The following is a 16,611-nucleotide window of genomic DNA, read 5'->3' as shown; positions in this document are numbered from 1 at the left end:
GTGACCACCAAAATGTTGTAAGAGCCAAATAAATATGATTAACACATTTTTTTACTCTTTTAAACATATGGCAGTGTTGTATGATGAAATTAATGATTAAGGAATAAACTTCATCGCTGTGGCTTCCTAAATATACAAAATATAGGTTTTTTGTCGCTCCTGAAAAATTTGGTTTGTGGCGCTTACAACAATCTGGCTTTCATATATATATATATATATATATATATATATATATATATATATATATATATATATATATATATATATATATATATATATATATATATATAATGATAATAAAAAAGCGAAATACGTCTTACTTACTGACACACTCGTAATTAATTCTCTGGAACTGTAAGACCGACATAGACTAAGAACGGATTTTATGAAAATCAGCTCCTAAGGGGAATGGTAGGGGATTAAAAATTAAAATTTTGTGTTTTTCAACAATAAGTTCTACAATATTTAACTATGATGCTTTCTTTGTCTACATGGCAATGGCTGTTGCATTGTTATATTTGTAAATCTTTATTTGACTAAGAGAAGTTTCTTCACAATGTAGTAAGCCTGGGAAACACCGGGTTCTTCATCTAGTTTCACATAATAAAACATATTAGAATAAAGTTAAACTGCTTCTTAATAAACTTTTTATTTTAACAGAGCAATAGGTATTGAGATATTACGGAAAACAAAAACTTTTACGTCATTTTCAGACACCTCCTGCAGGTAAAATGTTTCTAAAAATTGTATAAATAAGTTTTATTATATACTCTTAAAAGTAAACACCACATATTTAAATGTATATTTTAATTGTTAAAAAATCAAGCAGCGACCAAATGTTTCATATCCAGTTGATTTATTACAGAATGACTCTATTATAGCCATTTTCCCATCAACAATTACTTAACATTTTTTATCGTGGCAGACTAGACCCTGCCTGTCTTTTAACTTCATTAAAATGAGGACCTAGTTCTGCAAAAACTTTGTATTGTTGGAATAATCACGAAAAACTACAATAATGTGCATTAAAGGAATAGAGAATTGAAGGGGAAAAAATTAAAAGAAACACCAAACACTTGCATTCTTCACAATTAGTAGATCCTTATGGCATGTGCACATGTTAATTTGTTGGAAAAAATAAAGCCCTTCCATGAATCTAATGAAATATATAAATAATTGTGCAATATTTGGCACAAATTAACAATGTTACGTTGATGGGAATTCAGTATAAGATGCACCATTATAACTTCTGTATTCAAAAACAAAAGCAAGACCACTTAACAGCTCCTACATTATCTGAAAGACTCGTGTGATTATAGATTAAAAAAACACTGAAGTTTATATTTGAATCACATTTTATCATGTCAAACATTCCCAAATGACCTTGAATTATGTAACAGAGGATTTAAATTAAAACCAATAAATAAAGAAATTATAAATAAGTTCTTACAATGTTTGCATTAAACAAGTCAGTATGAAATAGTAGAATTGAAATGAAAATGAAGTGAAAGGCAATCTGCACTTATTTGTTTACCACAGGGTATACCTATAATTGCTGACTTCCTACAATATGTAGGGGAGAGTGGGGCTAGTGTGGACACTTTTCTTTTATTTAATATGGATCAGGTGACATATTTGATAGTAAATTCTGAAAATATTCCTGTGTGATCTGTAACCTGTCTACTTTAATATAAAATTAATGCAAAACACCTATCCCTATATTAAAAAAATACATACCAACTAAAATATTAAGAGAAATTTTGTCCACTTTAACCCCTGGTTGGGGTTAGTGTGGACACTCTTAGGGGTCAGTGTGGACACAGCATAAATTTTATTTAAAATTATAAATTGCAGTAGCTACTTAAATGTTTTAAGTAATTTTGACATTTATAATAGTAATACTGATCAAAATCGTAAAAAGAAATCAGCATTTCATAGCACATTATAGGTAGATAGATCAACCTCAAACCACATATATCCAGCTGTACGTTTTGTTCCCGCTGTAACCTTTGGAGTCGGCAATTTACAAACTATATCTTTTCTTTCTATGGCAGCAATATCCTCAACTGCAGGAAATGTAAATCTTTCTCGTTTCATTCTTAAATACTTTACACAATACTCATTAGTATCAAACATTTCAGTCACTAGAGCTGCATAACAAAGTATCTTGTTTTTTGCTTCAAACTGGACCAAAACAAAATCATTAACAGTAATAATATCACTATCACACAATTTTGCTGGTTGAGGGAGTTCTGACGATTCGCTGAATTCATCACCTGAAGAAAGTTCAAAAGCTTCGTCGGTCTCATAGCTCGAAGAATCTTCACGTACAACTTTCTTAAACAGCTGTCGTTTTAAATGTTTTGAACTTTGGTTCCCCATATCCTCAACTGTTTTGGTTTTCCTTGTTGCCTTCTTGAACACAGCTTTTTCTTCTAGCTTCCTCTTTTCTGGAGTGTCCGTGTAGATGCAGGATTTCATTTGTTCTCGTTTCCTTTTTGTACCATTTCCTGATGTGGTGACTTTAGGCAATGGTCTAACATCCTCAGGAGTTACTGGTTCTTCCATTGTTCTCACAGTGTCATGAAGTGTGGAAGAAGCTGGAGTACTCTGATTTATTTGTTGGCTAGTGGATGGTGTTGGAGACTCTGGATTTTTAAGTGGTCCACTAGGTTTTGTTGTTGGATTAGACCTGTCGCAAACATAATTACAAAGAAAATCATCATCCGTAAAAACTAACCTGTTAAACGGATAAATACCTGGTTTTGCAAAACCAGAAATTATGTTCTTTGGTATGAAGGAGTTAACAAATGCGGAAGCAGCCAGTGTAGGAATATTGTAAATCAATATCTGTTTTCCAGGGTTTGTTCTCAACCAGTCACTGAAAGCAACTTTAAGTGCAGCCTTGAATGGACCAAATACAGAGACATCCAACGGTTGTAGGCGGTGAGAACAATGTGGTGGAAAAGAAAGTATAACAATGCCATTGTCTCTTGCATAGTCCACAGCTTCTATTGTAATGTGACTTGAATGGTTGTCAAGAAGTATGAGAACTGGATTCTCCTTTGAACACTGTGTGTGCTTTTGGATGTGCTGTAAAACAGAAGGAAATAATTCAGCCGTCATCCATCCAGATTTTGTAGCTAAACCTAAGCTGCCTGCTGGAGCACCAATCAAAAAGTTTTCTTGATATTTCACACGAGGAAATACGAACACTGGAGGGATGGTATTACCAGTTGCTTTGATAATGCCACACATTGTTACTAATTCTCCTCTCTCTCTTGACACTATTTGACCAACTTGTTTCTTGCCTGTTGGTGCGATTACTTTGGGAGAAGGCAATACAGTTGTAACTCCAGTCTCATACAAATTTAAAATTCGGTCAGGATCAAAGTTGTAACGCTCCAAAACATTACCATAGTTATCATAAAAAGTTTTCACATTTGTCATATTGATTGACAAAGCCCTAGCTAAACTAGTATTTTCTGGTCTGCGCAAACTTACATTGGGATTTCTTTTCATGAAACTTAGCATCCAATCTGTTCCAGCAGTTCCATTTGTTACCCAGCTTTCTGGCATGGGTTTTCCAAGTTTTACACAGTATTCAAATGCTAACTTTCTTGCTTGCATGTATGTCAGTCCGTAATGAATTTCTGAAGCTTTGATAAAATATTCACACAACATTCTTTCCTCTTCATCTGTAAATATTTGCTGTCCCTTAAATTTATTTCTTCCTGAAACTTTTAGACTTAGTTTGATGATATCCTCTTCACTGGAATTTCCCGAATCACTAGCACATGCATTATCTGTCTTTTTTTTCTTGAACTGTTGAATACGTTTGTGCAGCATAGATTTAGAGAGACCATGATTTGTAGCTGCTTCTCTGACACTTTTGTTATACTTTATAACATCAATTATTGCTATTTTCACAGCTTCCTCCGAGATGTTACATCTTTCACTCTTTCTTTTATATGTTTGAACCATCCTGAAATGAAAATAATTGGGATCTGTAGTAAAAGTACAATCTGGGGTTAGAGTGGACATGTCCACTGTGGCCCCATGAAGTCTGTCCACTTTAGCCCCGCATGCTCACTTTAGACACTTGCAAGGTTAAGTGAAAAAAAAAATAAAACAAACAAATATGGCAGTACGAAAAAATAAATGTTAATAAACATACCTTATTTTAATATTTCAATCACATAAACATTGCTTAAAGTTGATACTGAAAACAGAGGTAACTTTAGTTATCCAGATTTTACTTTTTAAGCCTCAAAACACAAACTGAAAACACATTTGGAACCAAACAAACTTTCTCCATAGATTTACAACAACAATATGGTTAGCAACTATATAAAAATTTCCCTTCCAATTATCCAAAGAGAAAGTAGAGAAATATCCACTGTCCACAATAGCCCCATTTCCACACTAGCCCCACTCTCCCCTACAAATAAAAATTAAAAATATACAGGTAAAAATATACATTTTATATGATAGTGCACGATAGCAAATTAATAACCTATTCATTGTAGAGTCAGGAAACAAAATTATTTTGTTTGTTAATGAATTTTTTTTTTCAATGGAGCAGCTAAACCATGCTATTAGGCTACTGATGGAATTTTTTTTTACTAAGTTATGTCTTGCTAGCCAGTGTTTGCATTACTAAGTTTTGTTTTAAGTCATTGTAATATATTTTTTGTTGGCTTTTGTTTTCAAAGCTGTGTAATCAATTTCTGCAGTAATTGCATCCATACCACCCCTGGAAATGTGGTTGTGCAATACCTGAAAATGTTCAGATTGTAAAGACATAGTTGGCATTGAAGATGATCAAAGGTAGTTCATGCTAAACTGCTCTTTCCTCCTCGAGTTTAGAGAGAAGAAAATTGTGATTGCTAGCCACTAGCTGAAACAGAGAACTTCAGAATGAAGGAGAGTGGAAACACTAGCTTGGAGGCAGATGCCTCTGCCTACAGCTGCAGTGATTCATTAAGTGAGGTGAAGTCCCATTCCTCACAGGAACAAGTTTTGGTAAGATACTAAATTTCTTTGTTTGATATTGGCACAACTCAAATTCATGGCAACCATATCTGTACAGTTTGATTTGGTTGTTTAAGCCTCTGTGCATGGGTGTGCGACTCAGGGCCGTTTTATCTTTCAACTTCTCTACAGTAGGTGAGATAATCAACATTTGAACTAGATGTTCCATTTTTTTTTTGCATTGTGTTTCACCTGAATTGCTGTTTCATTACATATAGAGTATAATGTTTTATTTATGTGCGCACACTCTTCAGTTTTGCTGTAGGCCTACGTATACTAAGTTGTAACAACCCAGATTACAGCCTTCCCCATGACAGTCAAGTAATAATTATTTGCTATAGATTGTTGTCATACTTCAGGTTAGGTTATCAAGTGAGGTAAAGTTTTTCCTTATAGAAGTAATTTTGAACTGACCATGTCATATATTGTAAATGTAATTCACCTGGTTTAATGCTTTTGTTTCTCTAGTTCATAAGTTTATTTTTCAAGTTTTTTTTTTTTTTTTTTTTTTTTTTTGCTGGCTTCTTTGTGTGGGAAGGCGTGCTGATGTAATTCTCCTTCGTTATTTCCACGACCGAAGCTTTGTTTCATACGCTGGGCGTTTGAGTCACGGTCACAGGAATATGAGAGAGAGACAAAATTGCTGGGTCGTGGGAACAGATTTCAGAATTTTGTGGACGTTTCTGTTGCCATGCGCTGTGATTGGCTGAGAATTACGTCAGCGAGCTCAGGATACTGCCTGCACAAAGGGAAGGAAGGTTTTATAGTTAGTCATTGTTCGAACACCGGGCCGAGCAGGCCGTGGTCAGGCGATGGCTCCGTGTTTTCGCTTTTCTATATGTACATTTACATTTTTTTTTGTTTGTTCGGTTGACTGTGATATTTTGATTTTAAGTGAATAAAAAACAACAAGCAATCTATCAAACATTGCATATGAATTACTTTGTGACCTGCTACCAACCTGTATGTTCACTCATCACCTAATTTTGAGCTAGCCGGAGGTGGTGAGTGGTAACAAAGTATGAAATTTTTTGTTAGCTTTGTCTTGTAGTACTAAATAGACATCATTATCTTGTTATCCTTTGTGGGATAAGTAACTTATTAAGACAATGCTGGCATTTATTTGCGCCAACTGTTACACACCCATCAAAAACGTTTTAAATTAATGAATATTTGGTAATTACAATCTACTTACCTAAATCAAGAAACTAGTTGATAATTTATTAATGTCTCAAAAAAATTCACAAAACTACCCCAAGAACTTTTACCTGATAACAAGGACTGATGTGTGGTCCAGTATAGCCTCTCTCAGATGTTTCAGTATAGTATGTGGTGCTCACAGAACTTCTGCAGAGATTATTCTCAGTTGGCAGGTCCAGAATCAGATTGTCAACTGCATTTTTAGGAAGGAAACCCCGTTATATTTTTGTATAAAATTAATATAGTTATCTATAGTTAATCTGTTAACACTTAGGTTAAGAAATTCATTAAGCAATGTGTGTGTAATAATTTATGTATTCCAATTATGGGTGTTTTATTTACCTTGCGTGAGTACTTTATTGAAAACTTTTTTATATTGAAAATAGAAATGTATTCACTCAATGAATTATAGTTTTGCATGTTGGAAATGTGGCAAAACTCCATGGTTGGCAGTTGGATTTTTTTTGTTTTGTTTTAACCACGTAATAATTTTGTCACTGCTTCAGTGTAGGACTAGCAGTGTAGGACTTAACCACCCTTCAGAAGAACTACAGGTTTCTGTGGGCTGTGGATCAGAAAGTCTGTCTGTTGCCAAGTAATGACCTGTAGTCAGTTATACTCAATAATGGAATTTTGATTTGAAAATATTGTAAATTTCATGCAAATTTCCCAAAATCAACCTTTTTTGAACATGAATTGGCTTATTTTCAGTGTCCTTACCTATGGAGACATAATCTTTTTTTTCCGGGCATTTGCCTACTCATGGGTCATTCCATATCAAATCAACACATGGTATAAACCTGACCACCTCAGAATTTGATGAAATTTGGTATGAAGGTTTTCCTCGTAGGGATTAAGATAAATGCCATTTCTTTTTTTCAAATATGTCAAACGGTTTCAAAATTACGGCTATGTAAAGTTTCCCTCAAGCCGCCAAAAAAAGTAACCGACATATTTTGAGATCACCATAGCTTTTCTCCTAATTGAGCTAGAGAGATGGGAGTGGTGTCATTTTACTTAGTTTTAAATGCTCTTTCGTTCGATGTACAACACAACATACTTGTTATAAAAAGTGTTTTTGAGAAATCAAATTAAAAATTTTGAACAATTTTTAAAAAATTCCTATAAATAGTTTATACTTTTGTTAAATGATTCTCAAAATTTCAACGGGGGAAGCTATATTAGGTTCATAGTTAAATAATAAATTATAAAAAGGGTGTTTTTTAAGGTTTTTGTTTTATTTTAATACTATGTACCCTAACTTTACTAAATTTATTTACGATGGTGATTTTTACCATTATTAATTGTGTACTTAGGAGGGTTGCCTCTAAGACGACAATTTAATTATTAAAAAATATTTTTTTTTAGTTAAGTTCGAAATATTTTTTATAACTTACTTTGTAATGCATTTTATTTGATATTGTAAGGAGACACTCATAAATAACAATCTGCAGAGTCTGTTCTAGATGATTCTTCAAGTTGTGACATGAAAGGTGACTAATAGTGGGTAGGTCTGTTGATGGTTTCATGAGCTGACAAGAGCCTCACAGTCAAGTTGAGACAGACTCACTCTCAGTTATCTCCTGTGTCTGTGTTATATTGTTTAGTCTGCATCTGCAGTTGGTATGAGTAGGATGTCAGTACCTAATGTAGGTGTTTAAAAGTTAATAATCTTTTGTGCTCAAATAAGTTAAAATATAAGTTCTATTAATTCCTTAAAAGTATTTTTATATTGAGTGAGTGTTTACAAGAATATTTTTGTAAGTACTACATGATAAACATTTATTGAAGCTCTTTGATAAAAACAATGAAAATACAATAATCTAGACTTATATAATGGTAGTGAAATGGTATTTTTCTAAAGTTAAAAAAATTGTTAAAAACAGACAACAGAAAGCAAAAACATATTCATTACATTACATTGTTTTAACCTGCTAAAAAAACTAATCACACAATTAGGGATAAAAAGAGACTGAGAAATGTAACATCTTGGATGTTAAGTTTATATCCTGAAATACCTAAAGAAAAAATTTGTGATTTTTGCAGGAAAGAAATTGGAAATTTCGAAACTAGTGAGGAATACACTTCTCAGCCACATGACCCATTACAATACAGTTCTCACCCACATTTAGATACAATAATTGTAATTAAACTACTGAATACTTATATAGTTGAACTAGAAGAGTCTCCTATTAATGGCAAGAAAATTCACTCTAAGCATTATTCTACAGAGAAAGTAAAAAAGATAAACTCTGCATTGAAGCGTAAACTCTTTTCAGCAGCTGATGATGAGAATCCAGATGAGTCAGTTTTACAAAACCACAAAGAAAAGTTTTTTACATCAACAAATAGAGTTAAGAAGTTAATGATACTTATGTATCTCCCAAAGAAATGGGGCATTAGAAAAATAATGCGGGAATTTAATGCACCAAATTAAATGGTGAGATAGGCAAAAAAAAAAAAAAGTATTTTAGAAAGCCCTAACCCAAACCCTGGAAAGGCTCTTTAAAAAGCTATTGTCGATACAGTTAAGTCATTTTATGAAAGTGATGATATAAGCAGAATAATGCCCGGTATTAAGGACTTTTTGACTGTAGTCAATTTGAATGGAATTAAAACAAAAATGTCAAAATGACTAATATTGTGTAATCTGAAGGACGCTTACTTATTGTTTAAGGAAAGATTCTCAGATATAATAGGTATTTCAAAATTTGCCGAGCTGAGACTAAAACATTGCATACTGGCAGGCCAAAGTGGTACACATTCAGTCTGTGTATGCACAATCCACCAGAACTAGAAGTTAATGATAGAAAATACAAAATTAGGAGCTTTGACAAATGGACAACTAAATACTTATAAACACTGTTTAACAAAAATTCTCTGTAATCCACCAAACATTAATTGTTATACAAGGGAATGTACAGAATGCCCAGGTGTTGCCCCAATTCGCAAAATCATTGAAGAGGCTTGTAAAGAAAATTCTTATAGAAAATGTCACTTATCATCAGTGGGTGTCTGCTGATCATTGCAGTCTCAAAACTTTACAGAAATCTAATAAGGATTTTATAAATATTTTCTGTGACAAACTGACCATTTTAAAAAAAGCATGATTTTATTTGAAAGCAGCAGTCATCATTCATTAATGACAAAAAAGAAAATATTAAAGAGTCAAGTTTTTAGTAAACCTAGATTTCTCTGAAAACTATAATATTGTCATTCAGGACAAAGCTCAAAGTTTCCACTGGGCAAGTGATCATGTGACAATACACCCATTTGTGATTTATTACAGAGAGAATAATAAACTTAAGCATTTAAGTTTTGCTGTAATTTCACCATGTTTGGAGCATAACACTGTTTCTGTGTATACATTCCAGAAAAACACTTGTCGAATTCATGATGACAAAGTTTCAATCAGTGATAAAAAAAATATTAGGTTAACTTAATACTCGGCATGGCTCTGACCACCAACGTTAAATTATCTGTCCCGCAATTTACTTCATTTTTGACGAGAAGCCACCGAACGCGACCTACTGGTGCAGCGGTCGACGCACGACTGGTGAACTCATGACACCGTCTCCTCCACGCAGGGAGGAGAAGTCACATGACCTCACCGACCAATCACACGCACGCTTCATTCAAACTATACATCACAAGCCAATAGGAACACAGCAAAGATACAATGAAAACGATTTTCGTACATAGAAACATGGACTTCCCATTCTCGTTCTCTCTCCCACACCGTGAGACAGCAGTTATCACTCAGTTCCCACGCAGTGAGGGAATTCCCGTCTTTATCTATCTCTGAGGGGAATCACTGTTTCGTTCTCCCTCGCACTTACAGGCCTCTTATGCCTCTCTCTAATACATTCCACACCAAATCCATTGTTCTAGAACCTTATGTACCAGCAATCACAATATAAATTACTTTACAAAATTAAACTTATTTAGAAAAACCTGAAAAAGTAGGCCAAAACAGACAAAAATCTAGTACAGCGACTTATTTGTGAATAATTACATTAAAAATAGTAATGATTGAAAATGTTTGTTAAAATACAAGGTACATTCTTAAAACACATAGCAAGTGCAAATAACATATATTAATGTCCATAACGTCTGATTATACTGTTTCATAACATATACACCACTCAAAAAACATTGACTTATTAATACTTACATATACAAAAAAGAAGTTTAAAAGAAAAATATTTAGCTAGGAGGGCAAGGGTCTTGCAACGTTACAAATTAATTTCACCTTCTTCACACAAGAGGAGTATGTTGTGTCTGAGAAATTTCCGAATAACAGTTTCAGCCAAGCAGTAACTATTAAGGGAACACAGCAATATCATGCTTATATGCCTGTAAATTCAAGTGTATCAAAATTATGTGTAAAAATATTCTCAGAAGATACAACAGAGGAAACAGTGACCATCCAAAAATGCCCTGAAAAACTGTAAATGTCAGAAGTTAGTGGATATAACCGCTGTATATGATCAAAAGTGGTGTCTGGCATGTGTGTTGGATAAGAATGAAGAAGAAGAAGAACCAAAAGTGACATTTCTGCATCCTGCTGGTCCATAATCATTTTCATATCCAAGAAAACAGGACATATTGTGGATACCACTGACAGATGTACTTTGTAAAGTTGTACCCACCACTCCTACAGGAAGGATTTATGTAATAACATCTGAAGAAGCCATAAAAACTTCATAAATCATGAAGTTATGAATAAATTTTGCCTAAGATGTGTTAAAAATTTAATTTTAATTTCATGATTAATGTAATATAGTAAGTATATCTGTAGAAGATAGGCCAACAGTTTCATAAAACACTGTTTTTTAAAATTATTATTTAACTATGAACGCATTAGCCTCCCACTTTGAAATTTTGAGAATCACTCATTAAAAATATAAACTAATTATAGAATTTTTTAAAAAAATTTCAAAAATGACTTTTTGAGAAAATCAAAATTTTGAATTTGATTTCTCAAAAACACTTTTTATAACAAAGTATGTTGTATTGTACATTGAGATAAAGAGCATTTAAAACTGAGTAAAATGACACTACTCCCATCTCTCTAGCTCAATTAGGAGAAAAGCTATGGTGAAATCAAAATATGTTGGTTACTTTTTTTGGCAGATTTTGGGGAACTTAACATAGTCATAGTTTTGAAACGGTTTAAGATATTTGAAGAAGAAAAAATGGCATGTTTCTTAATATCTATGAGGACTCTAATGTGAATGGGAAGCCAACGGGCATAATTTATGTGATCTAAAATGAAAAACCAAGGGACTAATTGTTCCATAACTTCAACATAAATAGGGAAGTTTCTCTGTGGGTGTGAACGTACAAACATCAAAACTTTGAGTTCTAGTTCCAAAATCAGATTCCAGAACTCAAATGTAGGGTTTCTTCCAATCATGTATTTCTTCCACTGTACAAAAGCCTCATCATGTGGTCCAGGTAAAGATTTGAATGCTTTGTCCTGAAGCACTGCCAAGGAAAGAGCTGTTACTTGATGTGCGTGTCTTGTTCTTGTAAGATGCGATGTCGTTGAGAAAGAATTGGCCATTCCGGATAATGCAAATTTGGCTTCAGTAAGAAATTCTATCCATCCAGAATCCTGCAGCAGATCACCAACCATACTCCACATAGCCATCTCAATATGAAGCCCACCCATCATTACAACATACTTATCTTCTCCATACATTTCTGGCCAACGCCATTGAACGTACTTAGCTAAGGCGAATAGTGGTTGATTGACTGCAATGACTGGAACCTGGCTCGGATTGCAGCTTTCGGTAATAGCTCTTACAATATCCATGCCGTGTTTTACCATGGGTATGCTTGCAGCTTTTTCTTCGAATAAAGTTAAAAGGGATGTTATACCAGGTATAACATTAGCCTCAGTTTGACGAGATGCATGATAAGCACCCCAGGCCACTACATCATTAGTTTCTATCTTTACTTTCTGGAGGATGGGAATACTATTTTTGATCCACTGTAGTTCCTTTTTCATAGCCTTTCCACACTGGCCTTCCATATTCTGCATGGGCATGTCTGGTACTTTTAGGCTTCCTGTATGGCAAACCACAGCTGGAACAATACGGTAGCTATCGGGTAGTGTTGACTTTGTGTGGCATTCAGCAACTGGAACAATAATCTTAGGTCTTGGTATGCCAGGGTTCATAACACTTGGAAACTGAAACATACTTATGCTGGTTCCATGAAAAGACCCTATAGAAGTTGTTGAAGAAGGGTTATGGTTAATATTGTCCAGAGCACCTACTGTAAATAGTTCCTTACGGAGTTGAGTGGGACACACTAAGTCATCATCCTTGTAACGTTGGCAGGCAGCTGTTGTGAGCAAGTCCTGAATTTCTAACACCCGGTCGTAGCTGACACTAATCCCACATTCATAAAGTTGTGTTACCAGTGCCTTGCTTCTTGTGTGAGCATGGACATAAAGGCCTAAATATAATGGCAGAGGATGTTCTTTAGACTTTGTATGTCGCATATGTTATGTAGATGCTGGTGTCCTAACCTTGCTATTGAACACTATCAACTGACATATGTTAAGACATGTTTTGCTAACTTTAATACTCTCTTCTTTTATATTTGGCTCATATAGAAGCATCGATACAAAATTTTTTAAGTTTGCTGGTATTGAGTGCTCTTGACAGTTTGGCACAAAAGAACCTGCAAATATAGGAATGACTGCATTAGAAATTTCTGTTCGCAGTAATTTGGAAACCCGAGCCATTGATGGGGCTTCTTGGTCAAAATCGTGTGAAAGCTTAGCATCTTTCAGTAGTTTTTGGAGACCTTCATAGAAAACCAGAAGTACGTTTTTACCATCAGATTGCTCTTGACAGTCACCAAGAAAGTGTTCAAGTAGCTTTTTCTTGAGTCTTGATTTGTTGACTTTCTTCGGAAAGCCCATAAGCCTTAGTCGATTTTCATATAAAATATGTAAATCAGAGAGTTTGAAAATATAATTGCCTTCTTCCACAGATGATTCTAAATGAAGGACAAGCTCCACAAACACCCGGGATTCTGCCATTGTGTCAATATAACTGTTATCAGACGACACAGAGTTTCTTTTTCTCTCCATATTTCTGTGGCGATTTTTGAAAGATGTTAAACATTTACCGTATTTACTCGTGTATAGCGCACCCTCGTGTATAGTGCGCACCACGATTTTTGCAACAAATTCCAAAGGAAAAAAAAATTGAAATTTTTTTTCCCATAAATAAATTTTACTAACATTTTGTGGTACCTGATTATTTAAATTGATGTGTGGTGATGCGTCAGGAAAATACTTAAACTCTGCTGTGTAGACAGAAGATAATGAAGCGCTGTATCGTCACAACTGGTACGTGGGAGGGAGGGAGGCGTGCCGCGTTAAGTTGCTAAGCTGGCGCGGAGAACTAGATGACTCACCGGTCGCTGCTGGGACGAGGAATGGAGGAAGCGAAGAAAGTGGGCGGGGGGGGGGGGGGAACTGGCGACAACATTCTCTCTCTCTTTTTTTTTACTAGCTTCTGAGCTGGCTATCAGAAAAGGGGGGAGGTCTAAAAATAAACAAGAGACCATGATGTGCGAGCTTGCGTGCGCACGCGCGTGTGTGTGTGAAAGAGAGGCCTTGTTGCTTGTGCGTATGTGTGGGGGCTGGCCAGAAACGTCACCCGGCAGTTAACGACTTCCACTCCTCCCGCCTCCCACCTTCACACTTTTTTTTTTTCCGTGTATAGCGGCATCCTTATTTTTTTCCTTTACTTGAGGGGAAAAAAGGGTGCGCTATACACGAGTATATACGGTATTGTGATACTTTGCTTCTATGGCTATCAAATCTCCACCAGTGATTCGTGATAATAGTTAGCAAGCCATGTTTCTCACACTCCTGTCAAGAGTTAACATTGAACAATTATGAAGAACACCTTTTTTCATACAGAATATGCACATTTCGTTATTTTTTCTTTGTGACGATGGCAGCATCGTTGACTGACGTGTGAATTTCGGCCATGATCATTCGACTCATGTTTACTTTTTTTTTTCAGTCGCTCTTTTGTTCGGTTGAGTTTTGACTGAGAAAACATTAGTCTGCACTGTTTGTGCCACTTGGCACTGTTTTCCAATAAAGTATTGGTATTACCACATTCTATAAACTCATCTGGCGAACACTCGAGTTCTTCAAAATCCGCTACAAGTTGTAAAAAGTCGTCATACCTTTTCCTTGCTTCTTCGGGCGATATATGACATGGAGACCACAAGTCTTCACCTTCATTATGGCAAATAATACACTTGTTCAAATCCATTATGTTTCTCATTTTCTCCTATCATCAGAAATCTGAAACAAGCAAATAAAGTTTCTTAAAAGACCATTCCAAAAAGATTAAATATTAGACATTTTTATTAGAAACTTGTATCTTACATAATGTTTAGCGCAAAATTTTAAGAAAGGATTGAAAATTTTAAATATTATTAGCAATTAAACACATCAATTTTGAATATTTAATCAAAATTAATAAGTTGTTAGTACCATGAACTGTTGGTGTTATTTTTCGGTGCAAGTAAAAAAATTGACAATAATATAAAAGTTTGAAAATTTGTTTCTCACAAACTATTCAACCTACAAAGATGGTAGTGGGCTCATATTGCAGCAAATATAATTGTTAATAAAACACATGTTTACACGTTTTGCCATAAACCCAACAGTTTGGGTGCTATACAGCTATTTTTGGATGAATGACAAAAATTTTAAAACTAAATTAAAGTTAAAAAATTTATTTGTCGCCAAATATTCAACCTACAAAGATGTTCTTGGGCTCAAATTGTAGCAAATTGAATTGTTAATAAAACATATGCCTACATGGTTTGCCAAAAATCTGACAGGGCGATATTCAGCAGTTTTTTAACGAATGATGAAAAATTTGGGAGAAAACCAAAATGGCGTCGTATTTCAAGATGGCGGACCCAAAAATCGGGCACCACCCCATAGTTTGGTAGTACCAAGTGTATATATGAGCTGTACAAATTCTGACGCTTTAATCCAGCAGGTCACGATTCTGCCAAATATTGGCTCTAAGCCACCACACTAAGAAACATGCCGCTGCTTGAGTAACTCCTGTTAGGTCCAGTTATATTTACCGTAGAAACTATTATCACCCTATTTAGAAGTATATTTTCTTACTTAAATTTTTATGGTATAATGGAGAATCAATTATTAAAACATGTTTAAATAAAAAGGTTAGATAAGTTTTTTATGATGTAACAAGTTATGAATTAGCAGAATTTCCACATACATCAATTTTCATAAAAAAATCATTTCAATATGATACCATTGGAATACCATCAAGAAACTTTGTACACACTTATTAAAGAAGTTTGGTATAAATTATATATTTTTTCATCAAAATTAAAACTTCCAATTGTTTGTTTTATAAAAAAAAAATTTTTTTAGTTGTTTTGTAAAAATATAAAGTGATTTGGTACACTCAATTTATATGTCAAATTAAATCCCTTGTAATTCTGAAGAGAATGGTAGAAATTTGAGCTTTCTAGGACAAACGGTTTTAAAGTTACATGCTTTTAAATATATCAAAATGTATTTAAAACTGGAGGTTTTTTAATTTTTCAAAAATTTATATATCAAAAATGAAAATCCAACAAAATTTCACCTTTGTAATTTTGGTCATACAGATGAGTAGAACATAATCACCAAATATGATACATATTGAAAACCTCAAGGTTTAAAATAATTATTTTATTGGTTAATTTGATATACAATGCCCCAGCTTATAATATTTAGACCACTGGAATTGTCTCATCAGCTTGAGAGTTAAAGGTTTCGGATACTGGTTAAAATACTTGATTCATGAGACTGTAAAATAGTGTGTTTAAAAAATAAATTATTGCAGTTCAGGGCGTAACTGTGCTTCTGTGTGTGTTCAGGTAGCCGAAGATGAAGGTGACGAGCCAATGGAGTTGCCAACAGAAAATGACAACACGCTGCTTTTGTCTACGCTGGCAGCACAGTATCCTGGAACAAGTGGCTTACGATATCGTAACCCACAAACAAATGCAATGAGGGGTATTCGTTTAACCAATGGAAAACTTTATCCTCCAGAAAACGGATGGGGAGATTCAGTTTTTTACTGTGTTTTTCCTAAAGGTATGCAATGAGTTTTCCCTATAATATTGCTACTGTGTACTGAAAATGTCTTTGGTTCGTTTTTAAAATATATAGGGTACAGTATATATTTATTATAAACTTTCCTTTTTTAAATCATACATTTCAAATGGGTTGTTTAATTTGGCTGTTGAATCTGTTGATGCAACACAGTTGCAGTATATATTTGTTCACTGATTATCACCATT

General features: G+C 34.3%; 1 protein-coding gene across 5 annotated transcripts in view; it reads left to right on the top strand.

Moving 5' to 3' along the window:
* Nucleotides 1-16,611, top strand: part of LOC134531074 (TAR DNA-binding protein 43-like) — a 76,209-nt gene that overhangs the window by 7,544 nt on the left and 52,054 nt on the right. For 3 of the 5 annotated variants that reach the window (XM_063366605.1, XM_063366606.1, XM_063366602.1), the window contains exons 2-3: nt 4,870-5,025; nt 16,186-16,405. In XM_063366605.1, coding sequence (XP_063222675.1) covers nt 4,921-5,025; nt 16,186-16,405 — 325 coding nt within the window. In that variant the 5' untranslated portion in view covers nt 4,870-4,920. Of the gene's footprint in view, nt 1-4,864; nt 5,026-16,185; nt 16,406-16,611 lie in introns of all 5 variants that reach the window. The other 2 variants (XM_063366607.1, XM_063366603.1) reach the window with 1 other exon arrangement.

Source organism: Bacillus rossius, chromosome 3 (assembly GCF_032445375.1).
Source record: "Bacillus rossius redtenbacheri isolate Brsri chromosome 3, Brsri_v3, whole genome shotgun sequence".
Classification (NCBI taxonomy): domain Eukaryota; kingdom Metazoa; phylum Arthropoda; class Insecta; order Phasmatodea; family Bacillidae; genus Bacillus; species Bacillus rossius.
This window is presented reverse-complemented; position numbering and strand designations above follow the sequence as displayed.